At 40.6% G+C, this 26,771-nt stretch overlaps 2 protein-coding genes across 8 annotated transcripts in view; one reads left to right on the forward strand and one right to left on the reverse strand.

Moving 5' to 3' along the window:
• Nucleotides 1-8,626, reverse strand: part of SCAPER (S-phase cyclin A associated protein in the ER) — a 165,958-nt gene extending 157,332 nt beyond the window's left edge. For 3 of the 6 annotated variants that reach the window (XM_040600067.1, XM_040600061.1, XM_040600063.1), the window contains exons 1-3: nucleotides 8,571-8,626; nucleotides 6,553-6,628; nucleotides 4,626-4,743 (exon numbers count right to left, since the gene is read on the reverse strand). In XM_040600067.1, coding sequence (XP_040456001.1) covers nucleotides 4,626-4,743; nucleotides 6,553-6,628; nucleotides 8,571-8,626 — 250 coding nt within the window. Of the gene's footprint in view, nucleotides 1-4,625; nucleotides 4,744-6,552; nucleotides 6,629-7,867; nucleotides 8,143-8,311; nucleotides 8,526-8,570 lie in introns of those variants that run through there. The other 3 variants (XM_040600064.1, XM_040600066.1, XM_040600065.1) reach the window with 3 other exon arrangements.
• A 3,718-nt stretch (nucleotides 8,627-12,344) lies between these two features.
• On the forward strand, nucleotides 12,345-24,969 carry RCN2 (reticulocalbin 2). 2 transcript variants are annotated; one of them, XM_040600811.1, is made up of 7 exons: nucleotides 12,345-12,525; nucleotides 12,695-12,800; nucleotides 14,436-14,632; nucleotides 17,110-17,223; nucleotides 18,434-18,530; nucleotides 20,965-21,107; nucleotides 24,168-24,969. In XM_040600811.1, exons 1-7 carry the CDS (start codon nucleotides 12,397-12,399, stop codon nucleotides 24,318-24,320), a joined length of 939 nt encoding a protein of 312 aa, XP_040456745.1. In that variant the 5' UTR covers nucleotides 12,345-12,396; the 3' UTR covers nucleotides 24,321-24,969. The 2 variants fall into 2 exon arrangements, with proteins under 2 accessions (XP_040456745.1, XP_040456746.1); XM_040600812.1 differs by having other exon boundaries at nucleotides 17,122-17,223.
• The last annotated feature ends 1,802 nt before the right edge of the window (nucleotides 24,970-26,771 follow it).

Here is a 26,771-nt window from a genome sequence, read left to right on the forward strand (position 1 = left end):
GTCCTCACTATGGCAGAGATCAACTGTATATGTTGTTTCAGTGCCTTTGACACTGTTCATCACCAGACCTTCAGCAGGAATGATAACAATTTTCAATTATATTTTTTCTCATCTCCTTGAACAAAGTTGAGCATACAACTAGGTAAGCATTTTGTTGTTTGCCTCCAGTTCTTATATACAGTATGGCAAATCTGCTCTGTCACCTCTCTGCCATGTTATGTACAAAACCTGCAAGACAGCCAGTCTACATCACAATGCCATTGCTACATATCACCAGTCTGCACCCCAGGATCCAGCCCAGCTGGTGCAGTCACCCACCTTAAGAAACTGCTTTGCAAAAATGAGGCTTGGGGATAAGACCTGGTTGCCTGAACCTCATTTAAAGTAAGGCAGAGGCATCTGCCTGGAGGAAACAACTAGATGAGACTGATTATTTTTGATGCCTAATTGAGGAAGCACATTGAAGTTTCTAATATTATTATAAACCATACATTTTAAAAAGTCTGAGCAGTAGTAGGTAAGATTTTTCTAACTGTACAGTGCTAAGGATCTAGGAAAATTACTGCCTTTAAGCATGGATATAACGAAAATTCTCTAGTTTTCCACCTCTGGATTGTATTACAGCATTATATTTTGCACAAAACTAATTTTACAAAACAAAAAAATTACTTTTAAAAAAATCACTGCCTCATCCAGAATATAATGACCCTATATTCACTTACCAAGACTACAGTGGATTTCCATTCATTTCAGTGAAATTCAAGGTTTGAAAGTTATGAGCCTCAAAGACTACCCTTCCCTTCAGGTTATGTTCTGCCAGTTACAATCAGATCCAACGCTGCTAAGGCTTACACACAGTGTTCTCAGTCATGACTGTTACAACTCCTTTACTTGGCCAAAGAGAGCCAAGTTTCATGACTTTCATCACATACTGTAAAACCTATTTACTCCATCAGGCTCTTGCTAAAGCAGTAGATTATACTGCAGACTCCCCAAATGTGCCAGGTACCTTTCAACCAATAAAATATGTTTCCTTATGCTGAAATGCTTAATCTACAAATGAATTCTGTATGGCTAGGGTTCAAATGATTCTGAACAAGTAGAAAATAAGAAGGTAACAGTTTCAAATAGAAGATCTTCCAATTTTTTGACACATCTCAAAGTTCCAAAGGTAACTTACCTTCTATTAACACTTAAATGTCAAGCCTCTGTGATGTTTTAACTGTTGCTAGTATCATCCCTTAAATTTTGTAACAAAATGTGTGTGTAGTGCTTATCTGCATGCAGTGCCTCAAATTTCATGCTAGGCATGTAAAATAATTACAAAAAGTAAAAATTCTGAAATCTTCTATTAGAATGATCATGATTTCCCAAGAGCAAAGTGACTGTGATATGCTATTAGTGGCCATAGCTTTGGAATGCAAATTTCATTATGGAGACAGAGTATCAGACTAGTGAATTTTTCAGAGTTATAAGACCCTCCTCCTGGGACACAAAGTCAACTGCATTGTTAATTAGTCTATCCAACAGAATCTGCTGCATATTAATGAATTCTGTGAAGGAGCATTCTAATTCAACAGTTGAAATGTGTTAACAGTCACTATCTCTTTTAGATCTATGCCACCACGTTCTGGATTTTCTCATGTCATTGATCTGTATTCATAACTACATTTTCAGATCTGACATAACAAGGGTGCATGCTGCCCCAAAACATTTAACAGAAGTGCCACCTGTCATTCCAGCAATCTCTCTCCTTTTTAAGAAAATATTTCTTACTGATAGAACTATGTATTTCCATTAAGGAATTGGAACATTCCAATTGCAATTCTTCTCATTATTGCTCTTTTACCCGTGTCCTCTAGAAAAAAATACACAAGTCTTTCACAGGAAAAGTTAAATGGTAAGAAGGATACAAGCACACAATTTTTAAAGGAAATAGAAAAAGAAAGGATACAACCTGGAAAAACTGAATCCAGCATTTATTAACCCTCTATTAACACGACCACTAGTAATAGCAAATGCCCATACCCTCACTGTTTCAGAGGACGGATCTTATGATGAGTAACAGTATGTAATATAAAATGTTAAATCACACACTGTTACTGCCAAAGCAACACTTCTGAACATTACAAGCAGAGGAAAATGTCCAAAGACAGAATTCCATACAGAAGAGTTGCTGGATTGGCTCAGGTAACCTGAACCTTTGGCCTGATTTACACAAACCCTGAACGAGTTAGAACTGTCCTAATTCGTAATATTGTTGTAACATTCCTCAGGGACAAAATACATACTGAAAGATCAGCATAAAGTAAATCAGAGCTCACTGACACCAACATATATACCACCTATGACAAGACAAGGGTCAAGAGATAAAGGATCTGGTTCTGCCAGACTTTCATTAGCCACAAGTTCCTTTCCACAGGGAAATTATCTATCAGGCAATCATCATCAGATCCTTGTATTGTGCAAAAAGGTCAGCCTATGATTTAATGAAGAAATTTTAGAAAGGAAAAAGCACCAGTGACAAAAAGTCTGAAAATTACAATGGTGCTGATACAATCAAAAGAAGGAAATTAATATAGCTACCTGGATTTTACTTATCGTACACACAACTATTTAATGAAGGCTAAAAATTCACTTTTACATTCATTCTTCATGTTTCAGCAGAAAATGTTAAAGCAGACACTCATCTAAAACTCACAAAAATTCATTTTCAAGTCTTACTTGCAAGTTTCTAAAAGAATATTACAAGCAAGGTAGCATTTAAAAATAAAAAGACTCTTGAAACAGAAATTGAATCAACTCACAAGTAGCTCAAAAAATACCGGGAGAAACATACTCCATGTTCCTTTTGCATATACTCATTCATACTATTACCTCCCCAAAAGTGTAATTTAGAAACTAGAAATACTTTGGCCCCCAATTCTATTCTGCGTAAATGACATGTGACTAGTCCAACATCAGTGGATCTACTAACACACTGAAGAATATGCAAGCAAATGTAAGACTAGCAAACAGATAAATGCATCTTCCAGAGACAGACATAAACAAAGTTGTCACAAGAACACAGAACTGGCCCACCTAAAAACTCACATATTCACGATAATAAACTCAGTAGCTGTTGCATAAAATCCAAAGCTGTGAGGTATGCATTCTACTTGTTCAAATTATGCTCAAGTCTTAAATTTATTTCTATTTTCTATTCCTACGTGTAGATAACAAAGATTCCAGTATATGTTTTCCTGCTGACCAGCTAGTGCTTACTAAAAATGCCGCTATACAAAATGTACTAAGACAGCTGGGACAACACTGAAGTGAAAGGGTCAGAATCTGAAACCAAAGCTTGTAAATGTGGATGCTTGTAATTAGTTTAGGATGTAATGTAAATTAACTGTCATTCTGCTTGTCACTGTTCAACAGAGGTACAGCTATGCCTTCTGAAATGAATGCAACTTCCTTAATGAGACCTTATACGTTCTACATTTCGATTCTGTTTGTCCACGTACAAACATATAAATAGGTTTCAAGCAACCCACTGTCTTTCATTGTCTTCTGTGACTTCAGATTTTTCAGCTTTAAAAAAAAATAATATCACAAATACATCTTAAAGCTACAGACACTTACAACTTTGCGTCAGTTTGCTTCAAACATAAGGGTTAATTATCTTCTAACTTAGACATAATTTTGTGTAAAGTATCTTTTCCACTGGCAGAATCACAGAACAGCTGAGGTTGGAAAAAACTGCTAGAGATCTGCCCAACCTCCCTGCTTAAAGCAGGGTCAACTACAGCAGGCTGCCCAGGCCTATGTCCAGCCAGGTTTTGAGCATCTCTAAGGATGAAGACTGCCCACAGTTTCTCTAGGCAACTTGTTCCAGTGTTCAACCACCTTCACAGCAAAAAAAGAAAAAATAATAATTTACTTCTAACACTCTTGCCTAAGTCTCAAAAGCAGCAGCACCTGCACAGAGACTGAGCTACAAAAATACTTGAGATGAAGCCCTACAAACAGCATTCCAATATCTGGAACAGCTTGAATAGTATAAAAATTGAAGTCAATTCCTGGCTCCTTAAGTCATCATAACACAAGAGAATATTCCAACAGTAACAAAACTGTTCTGAGGACTTGCACTGTGGAAAACTGTCTCCCCATATCCCCTTCCTTACAGATTCTTCACAGATGTTTACCAAAGACTGAAGTGATACTTCCAAACTTACTTGTTTTAGAGCACAGAGAGAATTTGTTGGATTGTTCTAAGCCATCCCTACAATTCTGAACTCCCAAGTTAGAAGGGGTCAGTTTAAGACAACAGTATTATATTATGCAAGTACGTTGATAGTATCAGCAAAACAGAACAGCCTTAGATGTTGCTTACAGACAGAATGAAAACAGTTTTTAATCTATCGCTGTGAAGGTTTTATAAAGCGATCTGTCAATTGCAGGGTGCATTTTGGAAAAAAGCTTTAAAACTATACCAAGTACGCTAAACATCACCTTTTATTTTATTTTATTTTTTTTTTCTCAATAAAGAAATCCTCTGTAAGAAACATGTTTCCAGGCAAGCAACTCCAGTGAACATAGGGATGGAAGCAGAAAAAGCTGGTGGAAGACTGCTGAATACATACCATCATCATCTTTGTTTTCCAGTGGAACACTCCATGCAATTAGGTTCCTTGCTGTACGCCCTTCTTCTGCAACTATTTTCCTCACTTTGTCATGGCTATTAGAACGTTGAAAAGAAGCCTGAAAACAAGAAATACAGTGATGGAAAAAAACATCTAAATTTTTGTTTTGACATGCTAATTTCATCCAATATATGGTTAAACCATTCAAAATGGGGTGCGCAGTTCCTGAATTTTCCTCAAATATCCAAAACAGGTATACATATTAATTTGCAGAACCATTTTTCTGCATAAGCAAACTGATTCATCAATATGACATGAGAGTTACTACCCAGCCCTCAGTGTGGATATGTCTACGACACACATTTTTAACCTTCATTTAATTGATTGTCAATGCTGCTAGAGCATCAGAGTAGACTCCACAGATGTTTTTGTTACCTTGTGTTAATCATAACTTATTATTCAAGATAAAAGCTGCATGAGACCAAACTGCACATGTTAGCTTACTGGAGAGAACCTGGAGAAAGGCACAAGATCTATCAGAATAATCTGAAATATTTATTAAAAAAAACCACCTCTATTTTACTGAGAAGACAGGAACCCAGAAAGTATTTTCTAGCAACCAAAGTTAGCTGTTGTTACTATAAAGCTGCAGATGATCAAAGACAATGAGAGACACTGAAGATGAACTTTGCTTACCTAATAGACATATTTCTTTGCACTTGAAAAACACACCATCCTAAGACATTTGAAACCGAATGTATTAAGAAATATTTGTATCAACTGACAGATGTCAATTAGATAAAATCTTGCCTCTTCTACAGAGTATTGAGTTATTCCTCAGAAAATAATTTGAAACTAAGCCAAACTATATACTGTAAAGATAAATTCACATACCACAATAGCACAAAACTGCTGACCAAGTTACCTTTAAATACTGTCAAACTTAACCACAAAGAAGTTACATAAATCTAAACTTCACTTCAGGCACGGACAGGCTGACTTTCTATAGCACTCATCAGAAGACTTATTTCTCCTCTTTTCATTCTTACCATCAGAGGACTCAAGCCTGCAACCACTTTGTTTTATTGTACCAGTACATCTTTAGAAAGAAAATACAGTAAAACTGAATATAGCAGAAAAGAGGCTGTAATTTATTAAGGTTGTAGGAAAACCAACACAAATGAGAAACTGCTTTTACTTCAATGCTTATACAATAGGATATAACTTAGGTTTCTCTCATACAGATGTCCTCAGTTGCTTGTTTCAAAGCCACAGTGTGCCATCTAGTGCTCCACAGACCTACCTAGAGATATTACCATGTAATACAATGAAAAGCAAGAAAAAAAACCCAGCACTGCTATATAAGTGAGCTTTTGGAAAGCATAATGAAATAAAGCAAATTAAGTATTTTGGTCCAAAGAAACCCAAGCAAAGCACATTAAAAAACAGTATCTGTACTAAACTGTTCATATATATAAAAATACCTTGCTATAAACAAACCCATCCATTTCATCCATTGCATTCTCAAAGAAATTACTTCAGCTCTAACCTCAGCTACTTCAAAGAGTATCACTCTATTGGTGTAACTAAACATTATGCACTTACACTAGAACGCAAGTTGGGTGAAATCTGTTTAAAATGGGAATCAGCCAAAACAAGTATCTTAAAGTGCAAAAACCTCTATATACTAACATAAATAGAAACAATCCAAACCGGAGGTAATACTCAAATTCCTTCTACAGTAAAGTTCGTTTTTTGAAGGTTTCTCATCATGGCATTAATAAATTGAATTAATTCAGTTTCTAGAATCAATACTTTCAGAGAACGTACAAATGAATCGCTCTATCAATTAATCCCAACAAGAAAAACTAGTTTTTTCTTTCAGTAGGAAAAATCCTACCATAGTTATAACAGCTGAATGTCTTACCATTATGTTATAGCCTTCCTCCACATCAACAGGCTCACTTATTACATTTTTGGATGACCCCATTGAGTTTTCATACCTGTGTCAAAATAAATGCAGTTCATTGTTTTTACTTAAACCACTTCCAAAATTAATTTTATGTACTTAGCAGCATTTATGTCACAGACGTCAGATGACTCAGTAACGTTTTCAGAAGATAGTTTTATTTGTGAAGTGTTTGCATTGCTCCTTATTAAAAGTAGCCCAAGAAGAAAACAGAATGACCATACAGAAAAATGTAAATGTATACATAGTAAGTCAGTAAACAATATAGAGAATGTTAAAACTCTAAAAAAAAAAAATCATTGCACGAACTGCTCTAGAATACTGAATGGCAAGCAGAATAATCTTTCCTGTGATAGAGGACCAGGCAAGTTTGTTACTGCTTCAAGAAGAAAAACGAATCAAAGACACACTAAAAAATCTGAACCAGGTTATTAGTGGTGAAGCAAAATAAAATTGAAAACTTGTGTTGCCATTTATAAAAACAGATGTGATGGTTTCTGAGGAAGTCAGCTCTGAGAAAGTGGTTCTGAACTTCAGAACCATTGCCACAAATGCAGAAGTGCCTGGGACTAAGTATTTATAGGTTTATCAAGAATTTCCACAACTGTGATAAAATTAAACTCTGAGCTTCAAGGTTGAAATAAATTCTAGCCAGCTACTGACTAAAGTGCAAAATTCTCCTGCAACAGTTCTCACTCTTCTGAAGAATGAGGCGCTAACCACAAGTTAAAGATACTTACACTCTACCAGAAATTAGGTAACTGAACAAGATTAACCTTTAATCACATACCAAGTTGGATTTTGTTGGTCTTTTATCATTAATGACACTGCTTTAAGTGGGCTGTTCACTCTCATACTCCTCAGAAATTGCTGATTCTTCCAAAAAATAGCCAAAACCCATGTCAAGAAGCAGGCAGTAGTTAAGATTTGCACGTTTGTATGCTTTAAGACAAGCTACTGAGCCTATGAAAACTGGAACATTCTACAGTTGGCTGAAGTAAGGTCAGTTTTTGAAAAGAAAGTAAGATTGTGTTTCAGCATCACTTCAGACATCAGGACAGGCCCAGCACCAGCACCCTTGAAACACTGCAGTATCTTTCGCCCACCGAATTAACTGAATTATAATCCATATGTAACAAAAGCTCATTAAATTGACATATATATTCGAGGAAAAAAACTGAGGGCCCAAGTATTTTCCCAGTACTGCAACACACTTGGAAATAATTTAGAAACATGAATCTGTGTTTAGAACGTGTAGAATGACAAACCCTACCCCTGAGTACACTGCAAGACCTCCTGTACCGTCACCTTTTGTAACCACGGCTTTCTCTCTGACAGCACGGGAAGGGCACCAGGCTCAAACCAGGGGCGTCGTTCACAGTTTCTAAAATGCAGATACTTATACGCCTTAGGGCCGTTTTTCAGCGTTTACAGCCAGTTCTCCCAGCGTGCGTGCCTCTCCCTTCCGCACACTCAACGCCCACCCGCCGGCACGGCAGACCTGCGCAGCCCGCACTGGCGGCCCGGCCCCTCCCGTCTCCTCACAGGCTGCGGGAGCCGGCGCGGAGGCGGGCGCAGAGGCGGGGCCGGCCCCTCGCCGCGATGCTGAGGCAGGGCGGCCCGCCGGTGCGGGGCCCCGCTCCTGGGCAAGGCGCGGGGCCAGGCTCTCCCACACAGCAAGGCAAGGCCTGACCGACATCTCCCCAGCCTCGCTCACCCCCACGGGCTTCCCGGCCGCCTGTAACAGCCGGCCTCGCTCCCTCAACCCAGCTCCGCTCCGCGCAGGACCAGGCTGGGCCGCGCCGCCCGGGCAGGCCGAGGGCCCGGAGCCGCCACGCAGGGGCGGCTCTTGGGGGCTCCGCGGGGCGGAGGAGGGAAAGGGCTGGCCCGCCGCCATCTTGGCCCGCCGCCGCGCCCCGCACCGCCCTGCCGCCGCGCCCCTCCCCCGCGCCGGGGCGCGCGGAGCGGCCACTCACGCTCTCCGCCGCGCCGCGCCGTCCCGCCCGCGCGCGTCCCGCCGCGGTGACGTCATCGCACCCGCCGCCCGCGGCCGCCCGCCCGAGCCAGTGCCCGCCCGCTGCCGCTCGCCGCGCCCGGCCCAGCGGCCGCTGCCACGCATGCGCCGCCCGACGCGGGGAGGAGAGGGGGCCGCGGCCTTGCCTCACCCGGCTGCCTCCCGCCGGCGGCGGTCTGGTGCGCAGTGCCCGGAGGGGCTCCGGGGCGGCGGGAGGAGGCATCTGTCCTGCCGGGCGGGCTGTCGCCAGGGGCCATCTATCCCCGGGGTCCATCCTGCTGGCCCCGTGAGCCGTCAGGCCTGGCTTCCCGGGCTGACGGGACCGCTAAGGGGATGGCGGTCGGTGCCTTAGCGCCCAGCCCGTTCCCCGCCGGCGGGGAGCTGGGACAGGGAGAACGGCGAGCGTCTGCGGCCCAATAAAGAATCGCGTACGATGCGCTGGGCGTACGCGCGGGCAAACGGCGAAACGGGGCCCAGCCCCGCGGGCCTGGCACTGGTGAGATGAGCGTCAGGCCGCTGCGCCCGGCCCGGGCACCCTGCCTGGGGAAAGGCGGTGTTCGTGTGGAGGGGCCGGCCCTTCCCATGGCCTCTGGGGCCTGGAAGATACAATTTGTGAGGAAATACTGGACAAGTTGAATCTGTTCGGCCAGAAGAGATGACAGAAGGGGATGTAGCGGGAGTGTTCTGGCATGTCAAAGCATGGTTGTGAACAGACAAAGAGTAATCCATGTCCCTCACTGTGACAGGAACGATGAGAGGAGGCCTAAATACTAACTTATTACCATAGTAAATTATTTAAAATAATACAAGGATTGGAATAGGTGGCTTGGGAGATTATACACACTTCAGCTGAAGTCTCCAGGAACAGCCGCGCAAACACCTCAGAAACAGCACATATGCTCGACTGGGTGCTGAGCAGATAGCTGAGCCAGGTGGCCCCTGCAGGCCTTGCCCAAATCTTTTGTACTGTCACTGGTCACCCACGAGCTTGTTTATTATTTATCAGGCAGGTGTTTGAGCTTCCACAGCTGTGACTATGGTGTGCAGCTGAGCTGAGCACCGCAGTACTGGGCCTCATGTCAAATCCTGCTGTTCTGGTTCAATGCCTAATCAGATACCACGTCACAAGAGCATCATTTTATAACCTAGTTCCTCAGATACTAATAACTGCACTAAATGCTAAGAAGTAGAAAACCAGGTCTGTAATGTCTGCAGAGTCTAAAATACTTCAGGGTACTTTGTGCAAGGTGTCATGAAACAATTAGCATTCTCAGAAAGTTGTATTTGGGTACCACTAAAGCAAGTGACTGCCATTTTGAAATCCAAACACAGGGTATTTGAACCAGATTATAAGAAAATTGTTGCTCAGTTTTTTCCTCCCTTACAGAAATCCTCATGCCAAAATCCAACAACTTTTATAATGGAAGAAGAAAGGATAATCTTTGCATGCAGGCCTTAGATGCACTTAACTATCTTGTATGCAATTCAAAACATTCGTGTCATAAAAACAAAATTAGGAGAATATGTCAAAATGGAAGCCTATCTAAATAAAACTATTGTAAATCCATTTATCCTGAAAGTATATATATTACATGCATTAGAGTAAAGAAATTTGTTAAGGTTTATTCAAGTTAGGCAGTGATTTATAAAACTAAAATGTAGAAGCGTCAAGAACTTACAGTAAACACCATACAGGTAACTTTGCTTGCTAGAAATAACTGTTAAGAAATTGCTGTTTGTGTTGCTGGACAACTGCACTCATGCTGATAGTTTTAACAGGAACAGATTTACATTTGCAGATCTAATAGAGAAGAAGTCATGTTGAACATGACCTAACATTAATTCCTTTGTGGCTGAAAGAACAGCTCCAAACACATTTGTGAAAGGCTGCGATTTGGCTTGAGGGAAGAGGGGATTTTTCAGAAAAGTCCAAAAGTTCAGGACATAAAAAAGTTTTTATACAGCATGACTAGTATTCTGATTTTAAAATAGCTTCACTGGTACTCTGTTTCTACTTACAATAGTGATGCATTTGCTGTGGACTTCATTGAAAATACCGAGGGAATATGAAAGCCCTCCCCCCCCCCCCCCCCCCCCCCCCCCCCTGCACTCATACAAGAACGATCTTGATTTCATTATATGACTGATTATCTGTGTGCTGGGAAGTGTCTGGATTATATTTTGACACAGGGTAACTACCAAGAGAAAAATAGGATTTCCTAGGCTTTTCCTCCTGCTGAGCTTCAGATTTTTTCCTAATGTATAGAATATTATGACTTTTTGGTTTCACTTGTTTTATTATTCCAGTTACTTGCATTTCCTCCTGTCTTCAGTCATCTTGGCGTATGAATGTATTGTTAATAAACTTGCTCTCTGCACATCTACATTGACTTTATTATTTGGAGGCTATTACAATTATTTAGGCATGGAAATGTATAATCTGATATGCTTGTCAACCCTTGAAATATGCAGCAAAGACGTTTTCTGGGGTGTTGGTAATGCATCTGACAAAGCAGGCAAAGAATCCTTAATACCATTTCAGAAATGAATCAAATCTTATTTCTTATTTCTTTGATTGCTTATAGGATTTGCTTTGTCTATACATGCTACAAGCAGTATGACTTAATTCACATTTTGTATATGTGATTTATGTAAATACTGATGGGAAATTTGACATTTAGACTAATAGAAGATAACTCATTATTAGCTTTTTTAATAGAATGACATTTCTTATATGGGCAGGAAATTGCCATAACACATTCACTGATTTATTGCAGTATTTTACTCTCAGATCTTCAAAACGAACTGTCGTAGCTCTTCACAGTTAATAGAATTTGAGGTTAACCGGAGCTATCACCACAGAAGAGGTAGGACAGCCCAGCGGACAACCTCCATTAACTGAGGGCACTGCTTAAACCTGGCAACAGCTGCGTTTCTGGAGATCCAGGTAGGTTAATCTGATTTCTTTCTGTTTAAAGGAGGAGTTCCACAAATACACTAATATTGAAAGGAGAAACAACAAATCTGACAGTGGTCTTACATAAATCTCAATTAGTCCAGTAAGAATGATTAATTTGACCTCAGTGTGCTCGGGATCAGAGCAATCCTGGTTTCTTGTGACAGCTCTTAGGAATGGTATTCCTGGAGCGGCCCCTTGCTCATTTACTTGACGTGTCTTTAGTTTGTCTGAGCGGTCAGTGAGGTTAAATTTATTTTACAGCTTTCTTTTCTATTACCTGTGTGGGTCAGTTACAAAAATGTGTATCGACCCGGCTTGTTAACGCTCACAAAGCAGTGCTTCCCTTTGACTTTGCCTGAAAGTGTTACTTGCGAGTTGGGTCCCCAGGCAAGAGGGACGTTTGTTCTTTCCTGGTATGAAACTTTTGACACAGCTCGTTTCCCCGGCAGTCTTCGCCCACGCCAGGGTCTGTTGATACTTGTCTCAAGCTCTGGTAGCAGCCGCCGCAGTCTGCCAGGCTTCTCTGGTGCTGGAAGGTTGGAAAATCCTCTGTGCCTTGCCAGCGTTCGCTGCCGCCGGCCGCTGCAGCACGAAGGGGCGGCAGGGGAGGAGGGCGACCTGCCCGCTCCCGCACCAGCCCTGCGCGGCCGGCGGCTGGACTCCGCCGAGTGACAGCGGGGCTGGGCGTACCCCGCGGGCCCGCCGCCGCCTCGCAGGGGCGCGGGCCCGGGCCTGGGCGCAGCCCGCGCCCCCGACCCCGCCGCCGCGGCCCGCCCTCCGCAGCCCCTTTCCCCGCCCCTCACCGCGGGCCCGCTGCTCGCCGGGCGAGATGCGGCGCCGGGCGCTGCTGCTGGCGCCGGGCCTGGCCCTCGCCCTAGGCCTGGCCCTGGCGGCGCTGGGCGCGGCGCACGGGCAGCACCGCGCCGACTACGACCGGGAGGCGCTGCTCGGCGGACAGGTGGGGGCGGCGCCTCCGGCCCCCGGCGGGGAACGGGACGGGACGCGGCGGCGGGCGGGAGCGGGCCGGCCAGGCCGCGGGGTGGACGTTTTCCGCCGCCCGTCGGGTTGGCCCAGCTCCGGGGCGGCCCCGGGAGCGGCGGGCTGACGCGCGGTTCGCTCTGCCGCAGGAGGAGGCGGAGGAGTACGCGCGGCTTAGCCCGGCGGAGCAGCAGCGGCGGCTGAGGGCGATCGTGAAGAAGATCGACTCGGACGCGGACGGGCTTCTCACCGCGGGTAACGGAGCGGCCGGGCCGGGCGGGGAGCGGGCCGCGGGCCTTGTCCGCGCCCTCAGGGGCGGGGGCGGGAACCAGTGCGCGCTCCCAGTGGAACCGCCGGTGACTCACGACAAACACGGACGCGCTTGCCCAGGGCGTTAGAAGCGCCCCCGGGCGCGCAGGGTGCCCCCAGCCCCTGCGGTGCGGTGCTGCGGTGGGGTGCGGCCCCCGACGGCCGCGGAGCTCCCGGGTGAGCGGGGCGCCGAGCTGCGAGTACGGGCTTTGCGCGGGGTCTGCGCCTTGCCGGGCTGGAGGCGCCTCGACTCGAGCGGATTCCTGTGTTTCAGACCCTGTTTGTGCAACTCGGAGGGCATGTTGGAGAGACAAAGGAAGTATATGGCGGCCGTAACACTGCGTGGTGACACAGGGGGATCGTGTGTTCGTTTCATCACGGTGTAGTGCCACATACCTCTTCTCAGACAGGCTTTTGTCAGTCAGACTTGTGAAGTCCCTGCCAAACTCCGGCCCTTTCTTTCAGAACACCATCATGATGCTTTCTTAATTTAATTTTAAAACTCATTACAAAAATGTACTTTTGTTGTTTGGCAGCGATTTTGAAAAAAACCCCAAGAGTCTCGCACAAGCACACACACAGAATAAGTAATATTACAGAAGTGGTATTAATATATCACGTCTTCTCTCACTGTTAGCTTCCAAATGGAGACACCGCTAATAAGTAAAAAGTTCTCAAACAGTGTTTGGCAATACACTGACAAATAACAGAGCTGAAAAAGCTTTGATGCCCTAAGTTTCTTAGTGTAAAAACACATCCCACTGTGAGTTTTCCTTTGGGAAGTGATGGTAAGGCAAGGTTCCATTGGACTGAGAACCAGGCACAATATATACTGTGAGGATGGAGTATGGTTGAGATTTCTATACTTAAGGCCTCTTCCCTTACAGCTTTCACACTGTGAACTGCCTGTTGTTTATTACAGGGATTAGCCATCCCACCAAATTTACAGACTGTCTCAACTCTACGCCATCAGATGCAGGAACACTGAAACAACTGTGCTGTTCATTAGTTTCAGCACATTATGTGAAAGACATTCAAGAGATATAGTTGATCTTGTCTTTAAAACCATGTTTTGTCCCCTCACATAGAAAAATTCCTCCATCATTCATGTCCCAGTGAGCTAAATAAGGGTACTTTCTCAGCTGAAAACTACTAAGACTCTTCCTTCTTACAGGCTTTTAGTGATCCAGTTCACTATATAGCTATGTGAACGCTACCTGTAATAATTTTTTCCTGCCACTTCCCGTGTGTATCAGAGGGACGCATTGTGCTTTTTCTGGCAGCACCAGTAGAAGACAGATTAAAGTAACTGTAATTCTAGCCAAAGGAGATCGATGGGGAAATGGTACTACAAAAGTAAACTCAAAGGCTGTAGCTGTGATCCATTCTCTCATTCAGTTAGCTTGAAAAAAGCCATAGCATGGAGGAAACGGATTGTTCTGCTTTTAACTAACTTGCCTATATGCTTACATCTGAATTGCAGAGTACATTACAGACTGAATAGACCTGTGGTATCTTTACAGGTTTTATAGTGCAGGTGATGCTGATTTTATTTTGTTATTTTTTTAATGTTTTCCACAGATGAGCTGAGCTCCTGGATACAGCAGTCTTTTAAACACTATGTTATGCAAGAAGCTAAGCAGCACTTCAATGACTATGACAAAGATAGTGATGGATTAGTGTCTTGGAAGGAGTATAATATGCAAATGTACGATCGTGTAATTGATTTTGATGAGGACACTGTCTTGGAGGATCAAGAGGAAGAATCATTTCGACAGGTAAAATGTTTCAGCATCAGTTTCTCTAAGCTTTATTTTGATGGAACAAGACGGGTAGAGAAACAGTAGCAGCTGGCACATGTTTTAACAGTTTCATCTGTCTGGGATAGGGGAATTATTAAAGGAAAGTAATGGAGTATTAAAGCTGCTACAAACAAAACAAAGACAGAATGAAATTGTACTTCCCGAGTATATTTTGCTAGCTGAGCAGAGTATGTCTATTGACAGTCTTACCACAGAGCACTGTCTGCAGCTATCATCTTAAAACACGATGGCAATCTATTAGATTAGGTCTGCAGCCTAAATAGTGTCCTGCCTTCAGCAGAGGCCAGTACCACTGGTGGTGGAGGTAAAGGAAATGCTTGTGCTCTTTAACCCTCTTTATTATACTGTTCTATCCACTTTTTCAGTTATTTCTCAAGTACCCGGTGTGGGGTGTTGCTATTGCCTGCTGTAGCATTTTCTGTCCATTAGAGACCCACAGAGAAAGCAATAGCAATTCAGACATTTTCAGCAATCAAAATGCAACTCTGATGGCTAAAACTGTATGTATAAACAACAGAAGTTATGGATTGATTTAATGTATGCAAGCAGATACTTAAGAGTGGAAAGAGGCAAGAGAGACAGGGGGGAATGTTCACCAAGAATCACCACACTGCAAAACTTTTTTTCTTTCAAGTTACACATTTGTAAGTATATGTAAATATTTCCCAAAAAGAGAGTGACTATTCTGGCCTGAGGTTTTCTGTTGGGTTTTTTTTTTGTTTGTTTTGTTTTGGTTTTTCCCCCCTTTGAAGATTGCTTTGGCTGCTTTTAGAAAAGTAGTACTAGATAATATAGGATCTTGGCAGAACTGAAGCTAAAATAGATAATGGACAGGGGATTTTACTCACTGAAAAACTGTAGCACCTTGGAGGTTGCTAATTACATAGCTTTTAAATAAAACCAGGCTTTAAATGGAACTACCAGTCAAAGTGTTGATTCCATGTTCGAGATACAGCCATTATAGATACACATGCTGAGCTAGAGCCTACTCACTTGCTTATGCTATACTTTTTGACTGCTTGCTAGGTTTTCATGCTTGCTGACTTCTTCAATATACATTGTAAAGAGCAAAATTAGCAGCATTGTACAAGCATATGTCAGCCATCTTCAGCGTTTTCCTTACATTTGGAAATTGGTGATCCTGCTCTGATCAAAATGGAAGAGTTAAGACTACGGCATTGATTTAGAATTGTCATCAAGTAACCATGAATTTACCAGAAGGTGGCAGCCTTGTTAATCATGTTTCAAAAAATAGACTTTCCCTCTGCAAGTTCATGTTGCAGTCTAATGCTTTCTGTAGTCAGTCCTTCTGAATTGCCTTCCTATTTAAACTCTCACCTAAAGTCAGCTTTTCTTCAAAAGTACATTTAATTATTTTGCAGAATAGTTAAGATCTTATACTTTATTTGTTACATGTTATGCTCTGTATTAATCAGGTTAGCCTAATTTTGAGAGAAGTGTCAATAAATAGGATATAAACTAGGAAGTACAATTTCAAATGGTTATTTTTAAAGCATTTGTGATCTGTGGTTTGCTGGCCACTCCCTTACCCAGATCAGAGTCACACTGATGGCACAATGGGCTTAATCACAGGATTCCAAAATTTTTATAGTTCACATCACATGCAGTTTGAGTAGAGATCAGTTATCAATGGTGTGGGTCATTACTTTGTCGGAAGAGACTGTATGAAATGAAACGAGAAAAAAAATACAATATTTTTCTACATTTGGAATACAGAAACAGGAAGTGCAACAACATTCAGAAATAAGAACTTGCCTGCTTAGTGTGGATATTACTTATTTTGAAAAGGCATGCCAATATTTATACCTAAAATGGATTAGAGAAGTGACTGTGCTTTGAAATATGATCAGATGTAATGGGCAGCAGTCTTGTATTAAAAGAATCTGTCTAATCCTTCAGCACTTAAAATGGCTTCTGAAAAGACATTTTACATCCATAATATTTCATGATCTTCTTTGAACTACAAACAGCCCTTGACAGAAATCAGATACGGATCCAGAAGGTTAAATGCCCTTAAAATTAAATTTTTGAATTTGTAATGGCGGCTATTAATTATAATAATTATACTCCACTAGATGAGTTTGGGAATCAGTGACTTTTAGAAGAGGAAGCATGTAAAAAGACAAGACTTCTTGGTCTTTTCATGTATTTCCCTTTTGTGTTTTTGAAGCCTTGCTGTGTTTTAAATGTCTCCTTAAATTGAAAAGAAAGTTTTTATGTGATTCTTAGAATAAAACTACCTCAATTAGAAATGCTGTCCTCATTGCTCTGGGTGAGCTCTTTGTAATGAAAATATAACATCAGTATAATATGAATAGGTAATGTAAAGCAATATTCTAATGGAGCTTACAGCCAGCTGCTAAAATGGTTTTCCTTTTCATTAAGTGCTCTAACTAAATATGTTTTCTAAGCTTCATTTAAAGGAGAAAAAGCGTTTTGAAAAAGCTAATAGAGATGATGTTCCTGATCTAAACGTGGATGAATTTGTTGCTTTTGAACATCCTGAAGAAGTGGAGTATATGACGGTAAGATTTAGAGTGTCTTTATCAGCCTCTGTATATAGATACAACATCTTGTTAATAAATGTGCTTTAGCCCCAGTACTATAGGAAGTGTGCTTTTGAGCAGTTAATGTGTATTGCTTTTACAGACCAAATTAAAAATCAGGTAGTGCATTGTGGATCCAGTGCTGGAGGTCAGGAGCTGGAGCAGTATTGAAATCTGTTTCAAGAACTAGTATTGCACAACTATCCCAGACTTTTGGGATGCCTTAACCATCTCTAAACTCTGTTAGGTTGGAAATACATCAGTGAGATTTTGGCTTGAAGAAGTTTTGTGCCTATGTCAGAGTTCAGTTCCCATTAGGGGGACTTACAGGAAAGATTTCTCTGCACAGGAAAAGGGCCGAGTGCCGGTTACTCTCACTTTGCTTAAAGGGACACAGTAGACACTTTTCTGGCCAAAAAAAAAGAGCATTCAAGGCTGTATGAAGCTTTAATATTGACTGCACTATGGTCAGAGTTGGGGGGTTATTATTTCAGCCAGGAACACTTTGTCGCTGGTCATGTGTTTCAACACTGCTATGACTGTTGGTGTCATTCCAGCTCGGTACTGACACTTGACCTCAATTAAAAGTACATTGGTGCTTTTCTGCAATAGAGCTTCAGTTCTGGCTGTCTGATGCTGCAGAGCCAGCTGCCAGGAGGAGTGCCATGCAAACAGTGTCTCTGTTTGTGTTGACATAACTGTTGATTATGGACGAACAAGAAAAGACAGAACTGTGAGAATAGGCGCACTGGCTTCACTGGGAAACACAGGACCAGAAGACCAACCAGTTTTCCTAACAGTTTCTTAGAAGTTGAAAAAATGCAAATTAGTGAAGATATCACATGCAAAAAGAAGAGTGAAATGAGATGATACAGCTTTGTACAAATTCATGTCTCTCAGCTACTTTTGTATTTTTGAATTATGCTGAAGGATTCCAACACTGTACACCTTTCAGATTTGGTTTTCATAAGATCGGACATCCTAAACTCCTAAGAACACATTTGTTTTGTTGCACAAGAGCCAATCACTGGACTAGGCTGCATAAAACAGAAAAGCAGATTTGAAATGAGGGAGTCTTTACTTCAAAGAATACCTTATTGCTCTAAAATGATTTATTGCTGTTTCTCTTGATTGCAAGTTGCTAATTCTTCACAAACTGCTGTTTTTGCTTTTTGTATATATACAAAAGGACTTTGTCATTCAGGAGGCTTTAGAAGAACATGATAAAGATGGTGATGGATTTGTTAGCCTGGAAGAATTCCTTGGTGATTACAGAAGAGACCCAAGTAAGGAAAAGGGGCTGGGGCATGAAGGAAGGAACAGACAAAAGCTTTTGGAATGGGGTGAATTGTATGCACCTTTATTTTCAGCTTCACACACCTCCACCTACAGGTTCTGAGTAACATTACCCTGTCTGTTAGAGCAATTCAGTTTCCTGGTACTGGGCATAGCAGCTCATTATTTCAGTCTGCCCTGTATGTATTTGGCAGTAGTTTGCGTATAGCACATTCCACTGTTTCCTTGCATGTTACGTATTGTTTTCCTAAAGACTGAAGCATGTACTAGGTATGCAGCTGAAATAAGATGCAGTTTTGCTAACTGAACACATCTGTGAAACCAGCCAGTATGAATGTAAGGTTAAACTTCCTGGGTCTTTTGTCAGCCTAAAGTGGTAGCTGTTAGCTTTGCGTTAGAAGGATGGAAGCTCTGTGTGTTTCAGGAGGTGGAGGGGAAGTGTAAGGAGCCTCCTCACTGTATCAGATATCAAAAGGCTATTTGCTTTCACTTTTTGTTTTTTCCACGCTTGCCCTTCCTTAAACTTACCTATTCCTTCTTTAGCAAGAAAAAGAACACTCACCTGATGTTTATCAATACTTTTCTCTAACTACGTCACTAATAGAGAAATATTTTATATGTTGTATTTTACTTGCTGCAAGATAGGGCAGATATATCCTCCAGTTCCAGAAAGACTGGTAGCTTGAGGCATCTGGAAAGTCTGCTCGGTCCTAAGGAGTGCTAGTTCTTAAGTGTGGATTAGCATGCTAGCAGGGGAAAATGTTTAAGCCACATGAGGATATGGAGAAATTGGGGAACAGTCAGTTTTTCATCGCTCAAATCAACCACCTGGATTTTCACCTTTTATAACCATCTTTGTTTGCCAGAGCCAGTAAAACAATAGATCTCTGATGCAGCTGCAGGGTTCTTTATCTTTTTCCTGCTCTGCCTTGGAAAAAGCTTTTGCAAGCCAGTCTATCCAAATTTGTTGGAAAGGAGTCAAATTGTTGCTAGGGTCCTTGCAGTAATAGAGAAGATAACAGCTTTGTCATTAAAACTTGTTAGCAAGAATTCAGAATCAGCTATAATTGTAGAAAATACGTCAACTTTTCTCCAAATGGCCATCTCTTCTGCAGAAAGCATTTGTACAGCACACTTTGAAATGACTAATAAACTACATGGTGGGTCTGATTTCATAATTGTCTTGTGGTTTTGGCAACAAATTGTGTATGGTGAATTGTGACGTTAAGAGATAATCTGCTTGCAAAGCTAGATGGTAGAAAGGAAAGAAAGAGACTTCAGTCTTTTTGTTCTTTTATAGTAGCAACCTAATTATTTTTAAACTCTTATTTATCTGCTTGTGATGCCAACTACTTTTGACTTTCATAAGGTTTAGGAAGTCTTAATATCTATTCGTGCTTGTCTGCAGTGTCTATCAGTTTGATGAATGGCTTCTAAATTTCTTGAGTTAGAGACAAGTTTAAGGCTGCTGGCTAGGTTGCAGTATGCAATAGCAGTGCATAATAGAAAACAAGTATACAAATGAACAAATAAATAACAACAGTAAATGAAATTGCTTTGGATACATTCCAGTTATTTTAGAAAACAAACAAAAAAATTAGACAGTAAACTAATTTGAAAGCCTGCAGTGTTGGCCTGAGACTGTTGAGCCTGCACTAATCAAGAGCTTTGCCTTCTCTGTTACCTGTCGCAGATGGACCTCCCTTGATGTTAAGGCAAGGGAATTGACAGTAGAATGTTACCAAAAACTTCGTATGGCCTTATAATTTCATGATCCCACATACTGAAAAACACTATTTATTTGCCTGCTTTTTGGGACACTAAGGCTTTTCCCTCCATTAAGTGCCGAGATGACCTGTGTCTGAGGCCTGTAGTACAGCTCATATTGCTGTCACATGGTACTGTCCACGTGCTATCTGCAACACGATTGCTTTACATTAATGGAGGGAGTAATCTTAACTTCGTCAAGACAAATACTGCAGATGTAAGATACCTATTCAGTGTTTTTCCTACTGATATATCAGCTGACCCAATAAGTAGGAAACCATCTCCTTGGCGGCACAGTCGATAGAAAGTATGCTTTCTCCACTATCAATTTGGGTAATTGTGGAGATACTAAAATAAACAGTTCAGTTGATGTTAAACCTTGAATTAAATGTCTGCTTAGTTCGACTGTAAATTTACAGTCTTACTATTATCTTAGCTTGAAAATCCTGTTTTATTCTATACAAATATTTTTTTCATATGTAGACAGATGCATTGATTTAATCTATTGGGACTGGTCTGTAAGGTTTGTCTTTGTGTAGTGAGATCACTTTCATATTAATGTTTTATGAGATTAAGTGAATTTGGTAAGGGCAAAAGGTGAAAACATCTGCTTTAAGGTAAAGAGTGGCTTTCAGTTTTACAAATGTGTCTTACTAGCTGCAAGGGAAGATCCAGAATGGATACTTGTCGAGAAGGATCGGTTTGTGAATGACTATGACAAGGATAACGATGGAAAACTGGACCCGCAAGAGCTGTTGTCTTGGATAGTACCTAATAATCAGGGTATTGCACAAGAGGAGGTATGTGTTTTGATTGCTGTTTAGATTTTAATTTTGAAAGTATCACAACAAAATGATAGATGCATTCAGATTTATCATATCTTAGTAGTTGAAAAAGAACGTTTAGTAGATCTTTGCATGTATTTTTAACCTTGTTTCAGTTTGACAAAGAATGCAGGTCCTTGAACTGCATTAGGCAAATTTGAAGTTCCTATTAATTGTATGAACGTTTGTAAATTGGCAAAGTGCTTTTCTACAGGTTTAAATAGCTTATCTGGTTTGACTTAAGGGTACAGTGTTGTAATGGGTTATTTTTTCATTATTGTAGGTAAATCTATTGAGATACACTACTAAAATAAGCTGTTGTATACTGACAGCATAGTTTTGAAACAAAAATTGATTGTGATTCTTCTGACTGCATAAATCACCATAATTTGTAGAACTAAAAACTTGTCTTTTCATAAGTACACGGAAATGGAAGCATTCCATGATTCAAGATGCTGTAATGCAAACTTTGGTGATGATAATTAAAATGGTTTAATCAGGGGTAGAACATCGTAATAGGTTTAAGTGGATTCTCATTTTAGCTGTCTGTATTTTTTTGTAGCAGGCAGTAGAAGCGCTGAGTGTTATAACCTGTTTCAGTAAGCACGCTTTACAGTCACTAACTGCAGCAGAGAGGATTTCTGCCTTTCCACTAGAAACTTTTTATCTTGATTGGTCCAAGTCTCTTTCCTTTGCACTGGAGGATTTTGGTGTTCAGAATGGCAGGAGCAACAGGTCTTCCCATGCCTCCATAATGCCTAGTAAAGAGGGGAGATGCTTTGTGCCAAATAGTATAGCTTTTCTGCTGTGTTGGAGCATCTCGTTACTGAGGTCCCACCTCTTCCTTTTCAGCTCTGTTGATGACAGAAAAAGCAATGTGGCTAGCACACAGCACTGGGACCTCACGTATCTAACCTTGTAGGAAGCTAAGCTGTTAAGTTGCTCTAGTAGTATTTTTGTAAATGTGGATCTGCAAGTCTTTGCACAGACTTTTAACATCTGACTCTTGAGGGTGGCTGGTTCCTGTTTCGCAGAAACAATACTGTTCTGACATCGGCTCTGGATGGTGTTGAGTCTATTCATACCTGTGTTGGCTTGGTTGGTTGGTTGGTTTTTTAGCAGTTCTTTGCTATTTATTCAAATTTTAGCTTCGAAGAAATCTTTTTTTTTTCTTTGTTTCTCTAATGTGCTGTTATTTTTCTTCAGTTAATATAAGGGCTTAGCATCATCACCTGTTCTAAAGAGAAGGTAGCATTGACTTAAGTCATAAACTGCTGCTTGAAAGCTGATTATTGCAGTTTCATTTCAGCATTTCAAAAACGACTTGAGAAACCTGGTAACTAAATAACATAACAAGAGAAAAATTACTATGCATTCCATTTGCAGGAATTATTATATGTTTACCAAGATGCCTTGTTTTAATAAACTTTTAGTTTTTACCATGCAGAGTGCTTTTAAGATCTGCTTGGCTGACATTAGTTCCTGTTATTTTGTTCAGTCCTTTTTTGGTGGTGTAGTCAGCTTAAATGTAGGTAATAGTTAATTTTTAACAAAAATCACTAAGCAGTTACACGGAACCAAACCAATCAGAAAAAGTAGGAACAGAAGGATTCTCTAAATCATTGTATTAATACATGTTTAGCAAAGGAAAAAAACCCCACCCATGTAATACTGGCTCCTCTTTTTCTCAGGAATAATAGATGGGATAGAGCTGCTGTACTAGCTTGCTAGCTTTCAGCTGTGTGGTACTTGTGAATAAGCTGCAGCTGAAAAGTTGTGCACTTGTTTTCTTGTTTTACTGCTGAACTTCCTTTTATAATACATAAATAAGCAAAGATCTGTGAATTATTTTAACTTGCAGTTTCATTTGACAGGTCACAATTTAGGTATTTAAAAGTTTTTCAGAAAAGCAGGCTTTTACTTTCAGCAAATGAGGGAAAACATGAATTGCTACCCAAAGTTGAAGTTCCTATGCATAGATGGCTATCTTGTCCACTGTTGAAGGTAGAAAACCCTTTTTCATGATGCACATCACATACTTTCTAGTTACATTTTAATGATGAATTACAGCCATGGAGCATTTTTTTTGCAAATCGTAAATAGACAGAGAATATCCAGCTACAAATCTCTGTCTGTCCTTTCTTGTTTTGGATTTGGTTTTTCTTAATATGCACATATGGTGGAAAAGTGTCTCCAGACATTCAGGGAATAGAACATGGCTTAGCACAGCAGATGCCTCCAGAGTGGAAAGCAAGCATGCCTACAACTTAACCTGTAAGCAATGCTTATCTTGTCAGACACAGAGTAAGAATGTGACTGAGATAACTGGTGCACACTTCTGAAAGAGGATGCTCATCCCCAGTGCAACTTAGATAAACAGATTTTAAACTCCTTGTAAAATAGAGTGTAGATTTCACAGAAATCTAGTATCTTTCGTTACACAGAGTGTGCTGGATTCTGTTAGTGAGGGACAGAACATGTTAGATGCTGCCTGCAAGGAAGGAGAAGGTTTGTATGCTTACTTGAAGACTGTATTAGCTCAAATCCTAGTTGAGGTCCCACACATCAAGGACTTGCTGTCATTCAGTGCCTGAACGTCCAGAGGGGCTCTCTGAAAACACAGGGGTTCTAGCTGACATGCTAGCTTACATTTTCTGCAGATGATGCACTGAAGACAGACATGTACTGCACTCACCCGTGGATTTCAAGGTCAAGGGGCTGCCAGGAAGATGATTAATCTTTTCTGGTTTAATACTGTCTTCTGCCCTTGAAGTAAAGCTATGGGTTTGACGTTGATTTGTTGCTTTAGAATTGATAGTGAGGGTAGAGATTTAATACTATGATTTTGCCACCAAATAAAAGAGGCCAATGGAAAAAAACTGAGGAAGGAAAGGCTCTTTGCTGAATGTAAAATCTTGCCTAGCTTGTTACAAATAGTAGTGGTGTGGCAAGACTTTGACAAAGCCATTCTAAAAGCATTATTTATAAATGCTAGTATCTATTAACTGTGCACATGGTGTTCCATTTATTTTAAAGGCTCTTCACCTTATTGAAGAAATGGATTTGAATGATGATAAAAAGCTTTCTGAAGCAGAAATTCTTAAGAACCAGGATTTGTTTCTTAACAGTGAAGCGACGGATTATGGTAGGCAGCTTCACGATGAACGTTTCTATCATGAAGAACTTTAGATTATTTATTTTGTAATCGGTTTTTCTTCCCTTTCTTTCATTTGGAGCTTTTGTTAAAAGCCCCTGTGAGCTATGTTGCAAGTTTTATGCTGTAATTACAGTACACTAATATTTGTGTAAATAATGTGCATTCAAAACTTAATTGCCCTCCTGCAGACTTCCTTGGGCCTCTTCTGGCCTTCAAGATTAATCTTACTTACTTCCAAAATAATATTGTGTTGGGAAATAAATTACTCCAGGGGTAGTACTGTATTGTGAAGAGTTGTTCTGTGGTACTTGAAGAAAGTGGAGAATCTAAATGGTTCTGAAAGAATGCAAAACGTAGTATAACTTGAGAGACTACTATTTTTTCTAATTAGTATAATTAGGGCGGGGAGTGGGGAAGATGGGGGGATGTTTAGAGTCAGTATTAACTGTGTTTTATTTAATATGTTTGGAGAAACACTTAGATTAATGCCTCAATTGTTTAAGAGGTTTCAACTTAAATGGTTTCTATAAAGTGTTTTATTGTATCATAAGACTTGCTATTTTTACATCTATAGACAATACTTGTTTTTAATGTACAATTCTACAGCATTAGCAATACAATGGTATTTTACAGTGTTGAGACTCTCTTCATTTGTTGGATTAAAACTTAAAATATTCTGTCTTCCTGTGTTTGTCCATTTATTAATTACTGTGGGCCACCTATAACAACTCTCTTGAAACGTGAACAGTGTATGCAATGTACATAATGTACAATGGCAACATTCTTAGCTTTTATAAACCAAAGACAACATCTCATACAGATGCCAAAGAAGATTCAAAAAAAGCAACATGCATTTAGCACTTTCTGGACAAGTGTGCAAAAGCAATTGTGTTTGGGTTTTTTTTTTATTTTGCAAGATATGGAACTTCAAAGCACCAAGGCATTATATAGTATTTGTAGTAATAAACTCTGAAAGTCAGCTTTGGTTGAGAGCTCCACAATTACCATTCATGAAAGTGAGTACTGTCCTATTAAGTGATTGGTTGACATGGTCTGAGAGGTTAATGGCATGGCAGAATAAATTTAGGAAAGTACATATATTTGCTTTTTATCTCACAGAAAGTCACAGAAATTAGCTGAGTATTCTAAACAAAGACAAAGCCTTGAAGAACAGGTAGTGTAGAGTGTATTAGGCTTTTTTTTGATTCCTAGGTAACTAGCTCCTGTAATGCTCTTGCAATGTTCTTCCTGACTGATGTTTTCCTTCCTGCCAAATTTCTTTTTCTTGAGTGAAAGCAGTTAGTTCTGCCTTTGATTTTTTCCCAGTATATCATCTCTTAATTATTCTCAGAATAAACAGACATTTCCTTTTGACATAAGTTATGAAGTATCACCATTAGAAGGCGAGCAATTTTGATTCAGAACAAAAACTACATATACTTCTACTGTATATTTTTAGGTATCATAATGATAGACATGCAAAATGCTTTTTCAGTATTAGTGGTTGGGGGTTTTTCTACCCATAGTTTTTGGTTTAGTTCCTGGGAATATGAGTACAACTATTGCCGTGGTGGTGGTGGGATCTGATGTAAAAAAAAAAAAAGAAGTCTAATTAAATCCAGTGTGCTCAGGAATATTAAAACAGTTGCTGTCGTCTTTGAAATATACCCAGAGTTGCCCATTTGTTATTATTCTTTATGGCATTTTTAAACAAGTCTTAATGACATATTCAACTGCATATTCAGTATTAAAAATCTTGTCATCAACTTGAAAGTTCAACTTCCAAAACAAGGAGAAAAAAATAATGTCTTTGGAAGGATGCCACTATCCTTTGCATTTTACTCAGCTCCAAGTCATTTGCTGAATTGCAATAATTTGCATAAACCAAGAATAAGAAGTGGTGTAGTAAGACTAGTAAAATACCAAACAGCATAGCAGGGGTCCTCGAACTTTTTAAACAGGGGCCGGTGTGTGGATGAAGTGGCAGGCAGCCATCTGCAGCTGCTTGGTTCCCCCCCCAACCCCCAGCGGGGGCGTCTGTAAATACCGGGGGCCGGATTGAGGACCCTGGGGGGCTGTTATCCGGCCCACGGGCCATAGTTTGAGGATCCCTGATTTATACATCGACATCTTGGAGGCTGTGCCAAATACCCAATTTACTGTTTATTTTAATATTTTTGTAAGCCAATCATAAGAGGCATTATTAAAGCTTAGCTCACTGTAAGACAGAACTAGAACTGCAGCTTCTGTTGCTTTGCAGCTCTTAATGTAATTTTATGGGCACTGAAAATGTACTTCAAAAGAAAACAGTAAAATCGTTAATGTAACCAAAATGTAGATTTGGAGAAATGCTAAGCTCAGTCCTTTAATAATGCTGTATTCTGTTGAATGTTTCTGTAATTCCTAGAGCATATTAATCTAGACTTCTGATTTCTGATAATGTTTTTAAAGTTAGGCTTCTTTCACTTTAGGGTTAGAAGCTT

The sequence above is a fragment of the Falco naumanni genome, chromosome 7 (assembly GCF_017639655.2).
Source record: "Falco naumanni isolate bFalNau1 chromosome 7, bFalNau1.pat, whole genome shotgun sequence".
In the NCBI taxonomy this organism is placed as follows: Eukaryota; Metazoa; Chordata; class Aves; order Falconiformes; family Falconidae; genus Falco; species Falco naumanni.

What these genes read in the sequence shown, in the direction of transcription:
- RCN2 (XM_040600811.1), top strand. Translation starts at nt 12,397, where the DNA reads ATGCGGCGCCGGGCGCTGCTGCTGGCGCCGGGCCTGGCCCTCGCCCTA. An exon ending in GGACGGGCTTCTCACCGCGG is followed by an intron (nt 12,801 to 14,435) that starts GTAACGGAGCGG and finishes TGTTTTCCACAG; the next exon opens with ATGAGCTGAGCTCCTGGATA. An exon ending in AGGAAGAATCATTTCGACAG is followed by an intron (nt 14,633 to 17,109) that starts GTAAAATGTTTC and finishes ATGTTTTCTAAG; the next exon opens with CTTCATTTAAAGGAGAAAAA.